The sequence below is a fragment of the Teleopsis dalmanni genome, chromosome 2 (assembly GCF_002237135.1).
Source record: "Teleopsis dalmanni isolate 2A chromosome 2, ASM223713v2, whole genome shotgun sequence".
In the NCBI taxonomy this organism is placed as follows: domain Eukaryota; kingdom Metazoa; phylum Arthropoda; class Insecta; order Diptera; family Diopsidae; genus Teleopsis; species Teleopsis dalmanni.
In genome coordinates, this window is record NC_051847.1 from 217,668,851 (window position 1) to 217,684,288 (window position 15,438).

Genomic DNA, 15,438 nt, shown 5'->3' on the forward strand with positions numbered 1-15,438 from the left:
CAATAAATTAATATGCAAAATATGAGCTAATATTTTTATATACAGCACTGCATGGTATTTTAGCTTCAATAAAATTGTCAAATTCGCATTAATTTTCAGCAAACACACATATCCTTTATATACAACATATTTCTCTCTCTGTATTTTGTCGAACATAAAAAAGGTGGTAAAAAGGTGGCAGCTCGACAAGTGACAAAGTTCCGGATATGCGAAAGGTTCAATTTTCCAATCACCACTAAAACAAGCAACTAAAAAATAATAAAAAATATTGCATTATCAGCGGAAAACATAAAATTTATTTATTATTATTATACATTTTTGTTTTTTCATATATATATATATTTGCTATAAAAACATGCGTTATTGATAGCAAAGCGTTTTCCTTAACCTCCAGTAACGTATCAATGGACTTGTTAAATGGGAATAAGGAGGCGTGACTGTTTACATGTTAAAAATTCCATGTAAATCTACAAAAGAAGAAAAATTTATTAAATGTCACCGCTTTCACGTTAAATAAATTTGTCAAAAAATTACTCATTTTTAGTCTCTTCCTTGTGATTTTTATTCAAAACTTTTTGCGATTTTTAAATTTTGCAATAAAATTTTGTTGACAGTGTGAGTTGCATTAATTTTTTTTCGCTTTTTGATTTTTTAATTAAAATGTTTTTACTGTTCAGCGCTAAAATAAATGTTTTCATTAAAAACAAATTTTTTTTGTTTTTCAGCCGCTTAAGTGCTACATCAGCATTTTTCATAAATTAATTTGGTTCGCCATGATTTGTTTGTCGGCCATTTTTTCCCCCTCGTTCACTTGTTAATGCATAAATTAACAGCCATTTTGTTAAAAAGCAGTTTGTGTTGCGGAGAAAAGTTTTATTGATGAGTGCATTTTAAAACAATCGTTATTTTTATAGTTAAATACAAAATTTTTCTTAAATAAATAAAAACACAACATACTTTTAGGCTAACAACATCTGTGGTAATGAAACGGGTGCACTTAAGAACATAGTTATACTTTGGTTACCGGGGTTCGTAGCTTTTCTCAGATACCAATATTGTCACTAATTACTGAAACTTGTATTTCTGTGCCCCTTCTCTTCCTGCACCTCATGTCTGCTTTCACGCTTTACTGACGTGAGTTGGGTAGCAAGATCACGAAATTTGTGACTACTGATCTATTTTTTGTGGGATTATAAAGAGGATCGTATTTTTGGGAACAATTTTCAATTTCATTACTGATCAATATAGTCACACGCTTATAGATTCTTTTTTTGAATATTTATATATTAAAGTTATATGGAATGGAATGTGTGATAATGAAAATTATCATATTATAATAATATGTTAATGATAAGATGCACATTCTACATTGTTTTGGCTTTGCTGAATAAGAACTTCCCGAACGTGTAATTTCAAATTTTCTGGATGTGAATTGACCACCAATATTATACGATATGGCACTATAGAACTCTTCGTATGACTCTGGGTGTTACGCAAATGAATTTATGGATTTAATTGATTTAACGGTTTAAAAACGAATGCCAGTCAAGTTATATCCAAGCTATTCTCAGTTATTTGCTAACCAATCATCGAAAATTACCACTAAATATATGTAATACAATAAGATGTTCTATGGAAGATATTTATATGATTCTGTATCATGTATCAATATAGAATATTAAATACATTCAAATAAAATTGCGATCAGTATCTAAATCTTGATACCACAAACTATGTTCGTAATATCTATATTCATCGAGATCATAACACTTTAACACTTTCATAGTACTTTTCATCGTATTATCAAATTTCATTGAGTCTTAACACCTCAATAATTGCTGAGAAAATTAAAGAGCAAGCGAGTGATCATTCTAAGCAGCTACAGAAGCTTGTAAACGAAGAAGCTAGTAGCCTATTCAATACCACAGACCTACTCCAACGATTTCATTGAAAGACCCTACATGCTTTAATTGCCAATTAACTTGATGTTGAGGTTTTGAAAAAATTCTCTTGATAAAAATATATGATGGCATCACAGGAAATCTACTTATTACTTGTCTTATAATTAGTAGTAATAGTAACTAACGTTATTATGTACATATAATTATGTTAGCACTTTTACTCTTTCTTAACTCAAGGTATTTTCAAAACCCCTCTTTACGCCTTGACTGCATTATTGTTTATCACTTCATCAGACTAAGTAATAATTAACCTCAGATCTGCATACCTTCCCGAGAAGCATTACATTGTTTGTAATTAAAACAAAATTTTGATTATAATGTTGTATTTTATTTAAATTTGCTTTTAGCAACACACATAATGGATAATCTTATATTTATTTCATTTAACATTATCTCTTACATGAGGCTCCTGCATGTTGAGATAACAATTTATATATTGTAAATCCGATACCATATATTTTCATATAATATCATTAAGATTATAACATTTGGTTCTCTTTATTTTAAAAATAATGTATTAAATATTTGAACACAACGGACCGCCAGACCCAAGTGGATCCTTAGAATCATCGTGATAATGTATAACTTATAAGTTTTTTCATATATGTACTATATATACGGTCATTTATATCAAAACCTTTGGTTCTTCTTCTTTTAAAAATAATGTATAAAATTGTTAAACATAATGGACTGGCAAGCTTAAGTAATTTGTAAGAAATATTGCGATATCAATTGTATTATGTATAAATTATAGATTTATTTATATATATACGATATATACTATTATTTAATTAAAAACCTTTGGTTCTTTTTGTTTTAAAAATTAATATATAAATATATCAGCGTGATAATTATTATATATAATACCATATAAAAGTTTATTTATCTGTTATATGTACTATGTTTTAAAATATATTAACTTATATATTAATGTTATATATAGAACGTTTTCAGTAGTGGTATCATACCAACACTTCTCGATTATAGTTAACGACTATATGTTATATACTGCATTGAATGTATATATTTATGTATACATTTTCTAAGTCACTCATAATAAAGCAGCGATTGTTCATGATATAAAAAAATACTAATGATATATTATTTTTATATATTATAATAATATATATTATATTATATATATATATTTCTTTTTTTTTATATTATATATTTTGATATATTATATATATTTTTATATATATATATATTTATATAATATAATTATATTTATTAAATTATTTTTAAATTATTTATTTATTTATTTATATATTAAATTATTTATATAATTTTTATATAATATTTTTATATATACCATAACATCTACAGCTATAGCAGTCTAATATTATTATTCTTTGTTCCATATTGCCTTTTATCCCTTAACTTAATATTGACAATTTTCATCGGAATTTTCATTTGGTATGTGCCTGGAATTTGAATTGCTCCAGGCGATATATTACTACTATATTTGCATATGGAGAATGTGCATTACACACATTATATATATTTATTTATAAATTTATTTATATATTTTTACTTAGCAACCACGCCATTTTAATATAACAGAATTGCACAGAAAGTCATCAGTGCAGCTTACATTTTGTTAAGTAAAAAATCACGTACTTGACGACGGCGTCTTTCAATTCCTCCTTCTGTCCGCCTCCAGAATCGACAGCAACAATTTTCCACCCACAAGCATAAGTACACAACTCCAACTTCCTCGGAATATGCTCGGATTTAAGCGGACACGTAAATGCAGTAAAAATCTATTTTATTCTGATGACAATTTCCAATGCATCAGAATCCTTGAGCTGTGCGGGTATTTCGTGTGTAAGAAAATGTCCTTCGGCTTCGATTTCGTACCAGCTCTTCATCAGCGATTGCGAACGACCAAACCATTTAATACCGGTGCGTTGCGATTCGATTATAGTTTCAAAATGGCGACTGTCAACAGAGGTGAAATTACGTTGAGTAGCATTACTATTTGTTCTATCTGGAATTGCAGTGGCTGTGGCAACACTGTAAGCATTATCTGCGGCAATGGTTGAAGTTCTTACGGTTGCTACTGTTGGTGTTGGTGTTGGTGTTGGTGTTGTTGTTGTTGTTGCAGTTGCAATTGTCATTGAAGCCGCAACATTGTCAGTGGCAAGTAAATGCCACAGAAATATTGCAAATTTTTCAGTTGGAACTGTTGTTTCCGTTTCCGTATGTTTGTTTGCTGCTGCTGCTGCTGCTGCAGTTGAAGATGTCATTGTTGTTGCTCTGGTTGTTGTTGTTGTTGCTGCTAGTGAAGTTGCTTGTTCTGCATTTATATTGCTGTCATACAATGGAATACAAGCCAAAAAGAATTTATCCATTTGGTAATTGTTGACATTTTCATAATTTAAGTTATTTGCATTTATGGCATAATCCTTTTTCAATTCTTGTGGGTGGTTGCAATATTGTTGCTGCTGTTGTGGCTGCTGCTGCATGAGATTGAGACATACTATCGATTTGTTATACATGAAATTGACATGGATTTTTTGATTATACGTGCCATAATATTGTAATACCGGTAGGCAATGCTCACGTGACAAATGTGCCAGGATCTGCCATTCCGTATGCAAGGGCAGCCTTAGAATGTCATTTTGTGGCTGCTCTACAAGTACTTCATGTAGTTGCTGCTGCTGCTGTTGTTGCAGTTGCTGTTGTTGTCGCTGTTGTTGTTTCTTTAAATTTGTGTTATGCACCTGAGACGTCTTTGCCAAATTATGCTGAGTAAAGTTTTGATTTCCTTGCGAGTCGTCGTACGTCATATTTGTTGTTATTGCTGTTGTTGTTGCTGTTATTGCTGCTGCAGCTATTGTTGTTGTTGGCATTCTATAGTTACTAGTTGTAGGTGTGTTTGTGATATTATTTTGTACTTGCATCACTGCAACTTTTCTTTCAGGTAAACGATTCCCTTGCGACAATTCCGTTGCCCAACTTTTCTTGCATGATAAACTACCAACATTTAATAATTTTGTTGTTTTTGTTGCTGCTGTCGCTGATGTTGTTTTTGTTGCTGCTGTTGGTGTTGTTTGGCTCAACATGAGTTCATCACAACTAGCAACAGTCGCACTTATTATGGGGAGAGTAGCAGCAGTATCAAATTGTGATAACTTTATACCATTTGTCATCCATGTTGTTGACAACTTACTGTTGTTGTTCTTTCTATTATTTATGTTGTTGTCGCTGCTAACGTTATTATTTGTATTGCTGTTGTTGCACATTGCAACCCCCATTGCTGTCTTAGTCACTGCCATTGCAGTGCCGGAAGTTTTCACGTAGCTGCAACTACATGATTTCCCAGTAGGGCAATGATAATTGTGATATTGTTGTTGCTGATTTAGTTGCTGATATTCTTGTTGTTGTTGATATTGTTGGTGTTTTTGTTGTCGCTGTTGTAGTTTATTTGTTGGCATTCCATTATTTACAATTGTAACTTCATCGTCTTCCAATTCGTGACTTTGGACCCTAATCTTATTACTGCTATAGTTATTGCTTGGTTCTTGCTGCTGTTGATGTTCTTGCTGTTGTTGCCGTTGCTGGTGGTGATGCGTCTTTTGCTCATCGTCAACATTGAACATGTAGTAATCTGTAGCTTTCCTGTTTGACTTTAACTTCTGTTTAACGAGCAATTCTCTATCAACATTGTTTTTGTTGTTGTTATTATTATTGGAAGCGTTCCTGTTGTTGTTGCTATTGCTGTTGTTGTTGCTATTAATGTTATAAGAATCTTGGACTGTATTGTTGACACTTGCACTGGACATTTTTACGGACAATGCTATTCCGTTGTGGCTATTGTTATTGTTATCAGAAATGCTTTCATTGTTGTTGCTGTCAATGTTTCTATTGATGTTGTTGTTGTTGTTATTGTTGTTCTTGTCGTTGTTAAGCAATTGCTTTTGCTCGTGACTTTTTAATATTTTCATCTCGTTTAGTTGATGTTGATGGACTTTGGTTGTTCGACTTTTACGCCGCAAGCTTATGTTATTGTCAGTGTCAGCTTCATTGTTGCTATTGCAACTACTGTTGCTGTTCCAGATACTATTATTGTTATTGTTGTTGTTATTTTTGCTTCTACTTGTGTCACTTTTGTTGCTATTAGTTTCGGCTGGAACTTTACAATTATATTGCACTGTTGTTTTTAATTGTTCTTGTTGTTCTTGCTGTTGCTGTTGTTGCTGCTGCTGTTGTTGTTGTTGTTCCGCTTCTCTTTGCAAAATTTCTGCAACACTCTTCACCACAGCAACATCATTCACAACAACAGTAACCATCACATCCTGTGTGTTGCCGTTTTTATTAAGTTTTTCTTGGCAATTGTGCTGTTGTTGATGAGTCTTGTGCTCTTGTCGTGGAGACTGACATCGCTGCTGTTGTTGCAGCTGCTGTTGTTGTTGTTGATGCTGCTGTTGTTGTTGTTGTTGCTCCTGTTGACGATATAAGGATTTAAACTTTTTCTTAATTTCTTTGGTTTTAATTTGCTGTTGAAATTGTTGCTGTTCGCACGGTTTTGTTGCAATTGCCATCTTTGGGTGATTATGATAATCCGCTGTGCATTTCCTCTGCTGGGTTGGTGTGCTCTTGTTGCTTTTCACTGTAAATGCAGATAATAGCAAAATATTAAAATTTTTAATTAAAATTGTATAAACTTTTAAATGATAATGTTCAGTCTCGTTTCCATTTTCCACATCACAAACTTTCTATTGAGACTTTCCTGCTATTTACATAAATAAATCTAAGCTCTTGGGTCAAATCAAAATATTTTTGGAATTAACTATGATTGTTGGTTGGATTGGTTTAAATTGCATTGCAATGTGAACGAGGATAAGAATTAAATTAGCTTAGTTTTAAGGACAATTTGGTTATTTTGTTTTAAAGTGGAAATGGATTTTATTTGCTTTTTACGATGTCAACGCACTTTCCATTCTTATGTATGAAACTCATTGTTGTCTCGTTAATCGATTGAGATGCCACTAAAAGTAAGGATTTAAGGAACAAGGATTAAAAGTCGCTTTATTGTTAAAACTTCAATGACAATTTCAAATTGTTTGTTTGTCCTTTCATATAGCAACTTTTGTTATAATTGTAATTATTGTTTTGCTTTTACTAATATACTTTTAATTAAACATATTTTATTCATTAAAAATTTAGTTATTATTGGTAATATCCATAATAATACTTTCTTAATAACTTCCTTAATAATAACATGATATGCTATGTAACATCACTAATTTAATAAAATATCGAAATATTTTTACCAAGTCCTAATAAGTTGCTGACTAATAACTAATAAGTCAAATTATTATAATTCAAACTGAGAGCCCTTCTATTCTTCTGAGCGCCTTGGTATACATTCTGCTCAAAAAGTACCCGGATTTTGTTGTTTGTTTACTACTCCTTAAGTAATAGACCTTTTTCAAGTGCATTTAGTGATTTTTACTATGGAAAATTCTTGTTGTACGCGATTTTTTGACCAAACACGGCACCACTGTCATCGCTCAGGCACCATATTCGCCAGATCTGGCGCCGTGCGACTTTACCTGTTCCCGAAACTCAAATTGTCCCTTCGTGGTAAGCGTTTTGAGTCGATTGAATCGGTAAAAGAGAATTCGCCGAAGAAGTAAAAGCCATTTTGACCAAACACGGCACCACTGTCATCGCTCAGGCACCATATTCGCCAGATCTGGCGCCGTGCGACTTTACCTGTTCCCGAAACTCAAATTGTCCCTTCGTGGTAAGCGTTTTGAGTCGATTGAATCGGTAAAAGAGAATTCGCCGAAGGAAGTAAAAGCCATACCTGCACGGGCCTACGAAAAGTGTATGGACGAGCGTTGGCATATGTGTATAACTTCAGAAGGAGCATATTTTGAAGGAAATAAAATAAATTTGGAATAAAATTCAAATTTGTGTGTTTTATTTACAAAATCCGAGTACTTTTTGAGCAGAAGGTATATATATTACCGGTATCATGCAGCATCAAAAGTAATGTTTTTTTTTCTTGTACCATAAAGGTACATAACGATGGAATCATGGGTAAGTTAACTCACCCAAAATTTCTAACATCATATTTTTCTATATTAATAAAAAACCAGTTGAGCAAATTATAAAATTTGAAATGTATAAAACTATGGACACTAGAGATACAAATATCTTTCGAATTATGAATTTTTATATCAAAGATTTTTATTCTCTTTAACAAGAAAATATGTAAATTAAATATGTAATTAAATGCATTCAAATTCTTTACATCTAGCTATTGAAATTTCAACTCTATCACAACAAATTTAATAAATTTTATTATTAATATATATAAGAAAATGTTCTGTCCATATTTGTGGTTTATCTTCTATTTAATGTATTTTAATTCAAAGCAAAAAAGACTTCAATAGAAAGGATTGCTTCATATATTGCTTTATATATTATATTTTAATTAAAATAATTAATTCAGTTACAAAAATAATGCTACAATTTAATATCAACCCACATATACACATGTGTACTTCTAGCAATACCATAGAAGTGCATTATAACTTCACTTTTATTAGTTTCTAGTAATAAAATTTCATTAAGCTAAACAGTTAATTAATAAACTCTCAAAGCTTTGTATCATAAATTTTAATTGGAGTTTCTAAGAATAAAATGTAGTTAAAAGAAATTATCTGCATGAGTTAATTATTATACCATCACGAGTAGTTGAGTAAACAAGTACGACGTAAGTGTAGAACTCCACATCCATGCCAAGGACACTACGCCATTATTGCCACTTCCATAGTTGCCACATGCAATGCATTGCCAAGTCCTTCTTTCTCGCAGTGTTTACACAATTTTAACTTTATTAGAGTTGGAAGTGTCCTTTGCCCTCGTTAGTGAACATCATAAAAATAAAAACTTTTTAAGAAAATAAAGCAAATAATGCTTTTTTTCTGATATTTTTTATTTTTATTTTTATTTTTCATTTACAACGTAAATCTGCTGTTCATGAAACATAGCAAATGAGGGCAGAGCAAGTAACGCGGCAATGATCGAAAAGCAACAACACAAACAGCAATTGTAACACCGGAAGTTGTTACGGAAGTTGTAATAAAGCAAAAACTTCACTTAGTCTTAAGTTGGTAACACTTAGTTTCAAAAAACAAAAACATCAGAAAATATTAAATTAATGCAGAAAATCTTCCAGAAGAAAAACTTTGGATAGAAAAAAATTGGGAACATAAAATACAATAAAGCTAAACAATACACAAGATATAAAAAAATGATAACAAATGTTAAGAAAATGATAAAGAAATTATAATAAACCATATTTCTTCTATACTTAAAGTAATCCGTTCCAAGTAGCCACTTGAACGGATTGGTAGCTATTATAAAACCCCACCCTCTTGAATTTAAAAACTGCAACGATACCAATATTATATTATATACGTATCTGGTAATCCAAATGAAAATTAGTGGCGTATTCAATGGGGTGGATTTGAAGTGCCGAGTACTCCACCCATACTCGGCTATATCGAGATTTGGCCCCCAACTTGCAACAATCGCTACAAAATAAACTATTAATCCTTACTTAACACTATCTAAATACTTTAAGATAATGAAAATAGCTGGCAATCCAAGAATATAATATGGGTGCATGTAAGGGAGTTTCAAGCACTCCTCAAAAAATCATACATATAGAGAATTGGACCTAACTCGGAGCTATTATCATAAAACAAGCTGTTGATGTATGAAACCACTATATGAGTGTGATGCACATATCTGCAACAATCGCTACAAAATAAACTATTAATCCTTTCTTAACACTATCTAAATACTTTAAGATAATGCAAATAGCTGGAAATCCAAGAATATAATACGGATGCATGTAAGGGAGTTTCAAGCACTCCTCAAAAAATCATACATATAGAGAATTGGACCTAACTCGGAGCTATTATCATAAAACAAGCTGTTGATGTATGAAACCACTATATGAGTGTGATGCACATATCTGCAACAATCGCTACAAAATAAACTATTAATCCTTTCTTAACACTATCTAAATACTTTAAGATAATGCAAATAGCTGGAAATCCAAGAATATAATACGGATGCATGTAAGGGAGTTTCAAGCACTCCTCAAAAAATCATACATATAGAGAATTGGACCTAACTCGGAGCTATTAGCATAAAACAAGCTGTTGATGTGTGAAACCACTATATGAGTGTGGTGTACATATCTAGCAATCCAACTGAAAATCAGAAGCATTCCAAGCGTCCAGAAGCATTTGGCAGTTGCGCTAAACTCATCTAGGTAAAGGTTTGGCTCCTATCTCTCTGCTACTCGTACCGCTACTATAAAAACATAATTTACAAAAGTGTGATAAAACGAACATGCCCTTATGATATTCATATCTATCAATCCCAGTATAAATCAAGGGCGCATCAAAGGTGCTGATTTTAGAGTTCAAAGTGCCACTCCCAAGCTCAGGTGCACAGGTTCAGCCACGAAACTAAAGTTATCGCTATAAAACAAGTTCTTAATATATAAAAGTTTATTTAAACCAATATTGGCATTTAATATATATATCAGACAAACTATAGGCTTATGCAAGGAAGTGGTCTTGACAACTTTCCATCACAAATTTTATCCAAGTAAGAGTTTGGCTCCCAATAGATAGAGATCACTTCAAATCAAACTCTTGATTTATAAATAATATAAAGAGTATAGAGATTTATAAAGAAATCATTATGGACGTACGAAATACAACTCTGGGAAGTTAATATAAGTGGCGTATAAAGAGGGGTGTTTCCAAAGTGCAAGTTTCCTCTTCCTCCAAACTTGTTTATGTGATGTTTTATTTATCAATAGTGAGCTATAGCTATAAAATGCTTTAAATATATTAAATTGTGATGAAACCAATATAAGCGTATGATAGATACATCTGGCAATCTATAGAGGTCCGTATACAAAGGAGTACCTTTGAAAAACTTTCCTTGGGCAATGCTTTGGGTTCAACTCGAAACAAACTTTAAATTTATAAAACTGTGCTAAAATCAAATTAAGATTTGTCTTGAAATGCAAACACACCCCTCCTCTCCCAGCCCTTTGCAGCGAAAGTTACAGTTGTTTTCAATTAACTTTTTTTATATGTTTTAATAAGTTATAAATAAGTATTTCCCATATATTGCCAATTACTTCATAGTTCAGTTTTCTACAACTTCATCTTAAATGTGACTCTGTACACACTCATCGAAAATATGTAGTTTAATCTGATTGGATTAAACCACAACTGAAATATTAAGTCGGTGCAACAAAAAATCCACAGGCGAGATGTGAGCTGTCTTGGTAGTGACCCAAACGTTCTACCTCAGCCGTTCGTTTCTTTTGAATTCATCTCAGGATCCCCGACAGTTAATGAATTTCTGTCTTTGCATTAATGAAGATATAGTACTGACTAATTCAACACCAGTCAAAATATACTAACCTAACGCAATATACATTGGAACTTAAAAAGGACCTAACCATTTTATAAACAAATGCGTATACAAATTAAAAAATTATTTAAACTAATTATTTAAACTACATATATCTAAAAAACACCCAAAAAGTTGCTTTTATAAAGAAATAATAACATTGTCTTAAAATCGATTAAAAAGTTTATTTTCATATGCAAATCCTCTATCCTTGCATAAACTCAAATCTTATAGGACAACACATTTAATGTGAGTTTAAACATTACTTGTCCAATAGAAAAATATCCAAGAGTCCACTGTCAAGGCATACGTAAGGATATTTTTAATTCTGTGTGCAATAAAAAAGTAATTTGCTCTACGTTATCCTTTATGGTCATCAAAGACAAGTAATCACTTTTAGATTCTGGGATGAACACAAAATTGAATCCATACGAAATTTAAGTTTAATTGGGAAAATTTTGAATAAAATAATGCAAATTTGATACATGTTCGGTGAATAAGAAAATTTCATATTAAATTTACACATTTAAAATTAGTTTTTTTTTCTATATAAATCTACATCAAATCAATGAGCAATTTTGAAGCTTTTAGAAAAAAACAAGGAATACTAAAAGTTACCAGTTAGAATCTATACTTGTATTTAATCGTAATTTGCACTTACCACCATCACATGGAAAATTATCTGCTAGTAGTGTAAACAATTTATCGGATAGCAGACACCTGCCTCTGGGTCCCAACGGCACTCGGCAGACAGGACATTTGACAGAACGACTGCGGCAATTATTGCACAGTACATGTCCATTGCAGCATTGCCAACCTGGTGGTTTGATGACCTATTTTTCAAAATAAAAAATTCAAATTTTTTTGAATAAATTCTCAAACATGAAGCAAAATTCTATTAAAATTCAATAGTCAATAATTATAAGTACTATATGTGGCAAACAAGTGTAAGAGGATATTCCAACATAAATTTTTACAGTAATAATGCAACGTTACGATATGCACTTGCACTTCATGAGAGTGCAATTTATGCAGCACTCAAGCTCTTATAACATGTGAAGTGTGTATCGTAAATTCATAAATAGAATTATTTCATTGTATATTTTTAATTTATAAAATATTTGAATTATTTCAAAACTTAAAAGGCTTTCACTTGAACTCAATTTATTTGATTTTACAAAATAATTTCGTAAAGTAAACATTTTTTATTAGTTTTATTAATATTGAATTTCCTGTCGAAATGTAAAGGCAACACAATATTTTTATTATTCAAATTTTGCTCTAATGAACATTTTTAAAATTTATTTGATTCTTTTTTAATAGGTCAGGAACGAAAGAGCAACACCCTATCGATCACAACATTCAGAATACAGACAATAACCTTCCACTAAATATAAGTTGAATCGAAGCTACAAGACGCTTATGTGGGATTAAATTAATGTACATATTCATATGGATACTCACCTCTGATAAGTTCTACACAATACAAGTGATAAGCTTGCATGATAAACTTACTCTAACTGGTTTAATACAGTCAAAAACTTTTTGCGCGATATTCATTTATCAGTCTGCATCAGTACTCAAAACTGTCGAATGTAAACTGTTCAAGAAAGCCTGAGTTAAGTTCGAATGCCTTCTCTCTCTCTCTTTCTCTCATTCTTCGTCTCTCTCTCTCTCTCTCTCTTCCTGTCTTCTCCTCAATTTTACTCTCTCTCTCTCTCTATTCCTCACTTCATTTCTCTCTTTCCTCACTCTTTCTATCTCGCTCCCTTTTCTCTCTCTCTCTCTCTGTCATACTCACTATTAAATATATTTAATTGATCATCAGAAACTAGTAATTAAAATTCTCTCGAAGCCAGAATTGGCTATGAAGAAAAGTAGGGAAAAGTGAATCCTAGGAGTAAAATTATACATTGAAATCATTAATTTTTTGGCAGAGTTGTTGTAGCTCAATTGAGTTTTGTATTATAGTTTTGTTTCCTTCTATTCTATCTATTCCTTTATCCCCTTCTGAATCCATATTACCTATCCGATATGTGCTCATTAGTATAACCGCTATGCTAATGTAATACTGAACAGATAATAGCTCCTAAAGCGCGGTGCAGCCTATCAATTTTGAGTGTCATTCAAGAGAGAAAATATAAGAATAATATTAAAAAATGATAGTCTGCACCTTTGAATGACACGCAACCAACATGTTGTTGTGTTCACCCAAATTTTGGTAAGCACATCAAGCTGATTGATGTCATCATCCAAAAAATTGCATTCGTTATTCAAGAGCATATTTCCAAGTGGTTGCACTAACAAACTTACAGCGTACGAAACACACTTACAGCGTGCGTAAACACCCTTATTCTACAAAAATTTTTCTTAAATGACAACTCTTGAATGTGAGCAAGTCCAAGTTCGGTCACTAGTATTAATTTTAGCAACAAAAATCGCATCTTGAATGGTAATCTTAAAAATGATAGACTGCAACGCGCTTAAATCTTGCATAGTAAAGCAATTCAGTGCTACCAACTTAAAAAAAATATTTTATAGCGAATTCTGAAATAATAAATTACATGTTAGTATAATTTCTTGTTTACTTTTTATATAAAATTTATGATATTTGTAAGGTATCCGAAAATATAATACAAAATAAATTTCATTTTAAATATTTAACCCATATTGCAAACTTTAAAACTTTGATTCAAATACTGTCAGTAGTTTCTGTAAGAAAGGATACCATCTAGAAATAATTAATTTTCTTTTCTTCTATTAAAAGTAACGAAACTGGCATTCTCATAGTTTGTGTCTAAACTGAAACATTTTATACAAAACAAGGCCTTAAAGGACAGCAACTCTTCTTTATCCTTATTGCAAAATATTTTAAAAATTCTTCACAAAATGAATTTATGCCATAATAGTTTATAACAATACCATTGAGAGGAGCCTTGTCAAATGCAAAATATGTACTAACAATTTGTAAAATTAAAATAACATGAGCATTGTTGAGGCAAAACATTTAAATAAATTTAATTAAAATGCAATAACGAGGAAAGGAACAAATTCTAAGGCAGATGAGATCAATTTAAAGAGAACTATAGTTGGTCATACACGCATTAATTTATGGAAAATTTAGCTATATAAGTATTGTATAATTAGAATATATATTTTTGCTTTATAATGAATTATATTAAATTATATACAAATTACGAAATTATTTTTAATTAAAATAAATTATTATATAGATTTGTTTAATTTAAACTAAATATTCTTTAAGTTATAAATTGTTTTTAAATTATATTTAATTAAAAAAAGACAATATACTCTTATAATATTAGATGCTGTTTTAGTATTATAACTTCAATATTATATATACATATTATATTAATAATAATAAAACTCCAGAAATATGTGCGAACATGCAAAGTTAAGTACGGCTTTCGGTCAATTGGTTAAGGTGCGCTGACTCTGAGCTTCAAATTTGTCAGGGCGTGAGTTCGATTCCTAGTAATTGCAGTCTTAGAAAGTTATAATCCAAGAATAATTAAATACAAGAATTATTTCCAAGACCACTGATGATGGGTATTTCGCAATACTCGAAACAGCTGTATGGTCAGCCAAAAATTCAATTAATTAAAATAATATAAAATGAATTTTTGTTGTTGTGGTTCACTACTGTTCGAAAAAACCTTTTTAAGAAATATACTAGTTTCTATTATATCTAATAGTCATTTCCGTCTGAAAAATTTGACGTTAAATTAAAACTTATATTCACAATATATATTATATACGAGGGTGGTTTGATAAGTTAGTGAATTACTCCAAATGCAACAATGCTTCCGTCAGCTGTAATCTACCAGTGGGTAACTTTTTAATTTTGAGCAAGTTACGTCGTTCAGTGGGTGTTTGATAGCCGTTCAAAGCAAACAACCTCGTGAATTTTTACGAAAATGGAAAAAAGTGAATTTCGCCGTTTCTTTAGGTTTGGAAACAGAAAATAATCGCAGGGGGCTAAATCTGG

At 31.2% G+C, this 15,438-nt stretch overlaps 1 protein-coding gene across 1 annotated transcript; it reads right to left on the reverse strand.

Moving 5' to 3' along the window:
- Window positions 1–3,297: 3,297 nt before the first annotated feature.
- Window positions 3,298–12,989, reverse strand: LOC119676747 (protein kinase 4-like). The gene is made up of 3 exons (XM_038088002.1): window positions 12,945–12,989; window positions 12,091–12,262; window positions 3,298–6,576 (listed from the first exon to the last, which is right to left on the reverse strand). The coding sequence occupies exons 1-3, from the start codon at window positions 12,987–12,989 to the stop codon at window positions 3,725–3,727; spliced, it is 3,069 nt and encodes a 1,022-aa protein (XP_037943930.1). The 3' UTR covers window positions 3,298–3,724.
- Window positions 12,990–15,438: the final 2,449 nt, after the last annotated feature.

Bases quoted from the DNA above. Each gene is read 5' to 3' on its own strand.
- LOC119676747 (XM_038088002.1), bottom strand. From the start codon at position 12,989: ATGAATATCGCGCAAAAAGTTTTTGACTGTATTAAACCAGTTAGA. The intron at 12,263-12,944 runs GTAAGTTTATCA...TTTGAAAAATAG, and splicing joins ACTGTATTAAACCAGTTAGA to GTCATCAAACCACCAGGTTG. The intron at 6,577-12,090 runs GTAAGTGCAAAT...CTGCATTTACAG, and splicing joins TAATTTTCCATGTGATGGTG to TGAAAAGCAACAAGAGCACA.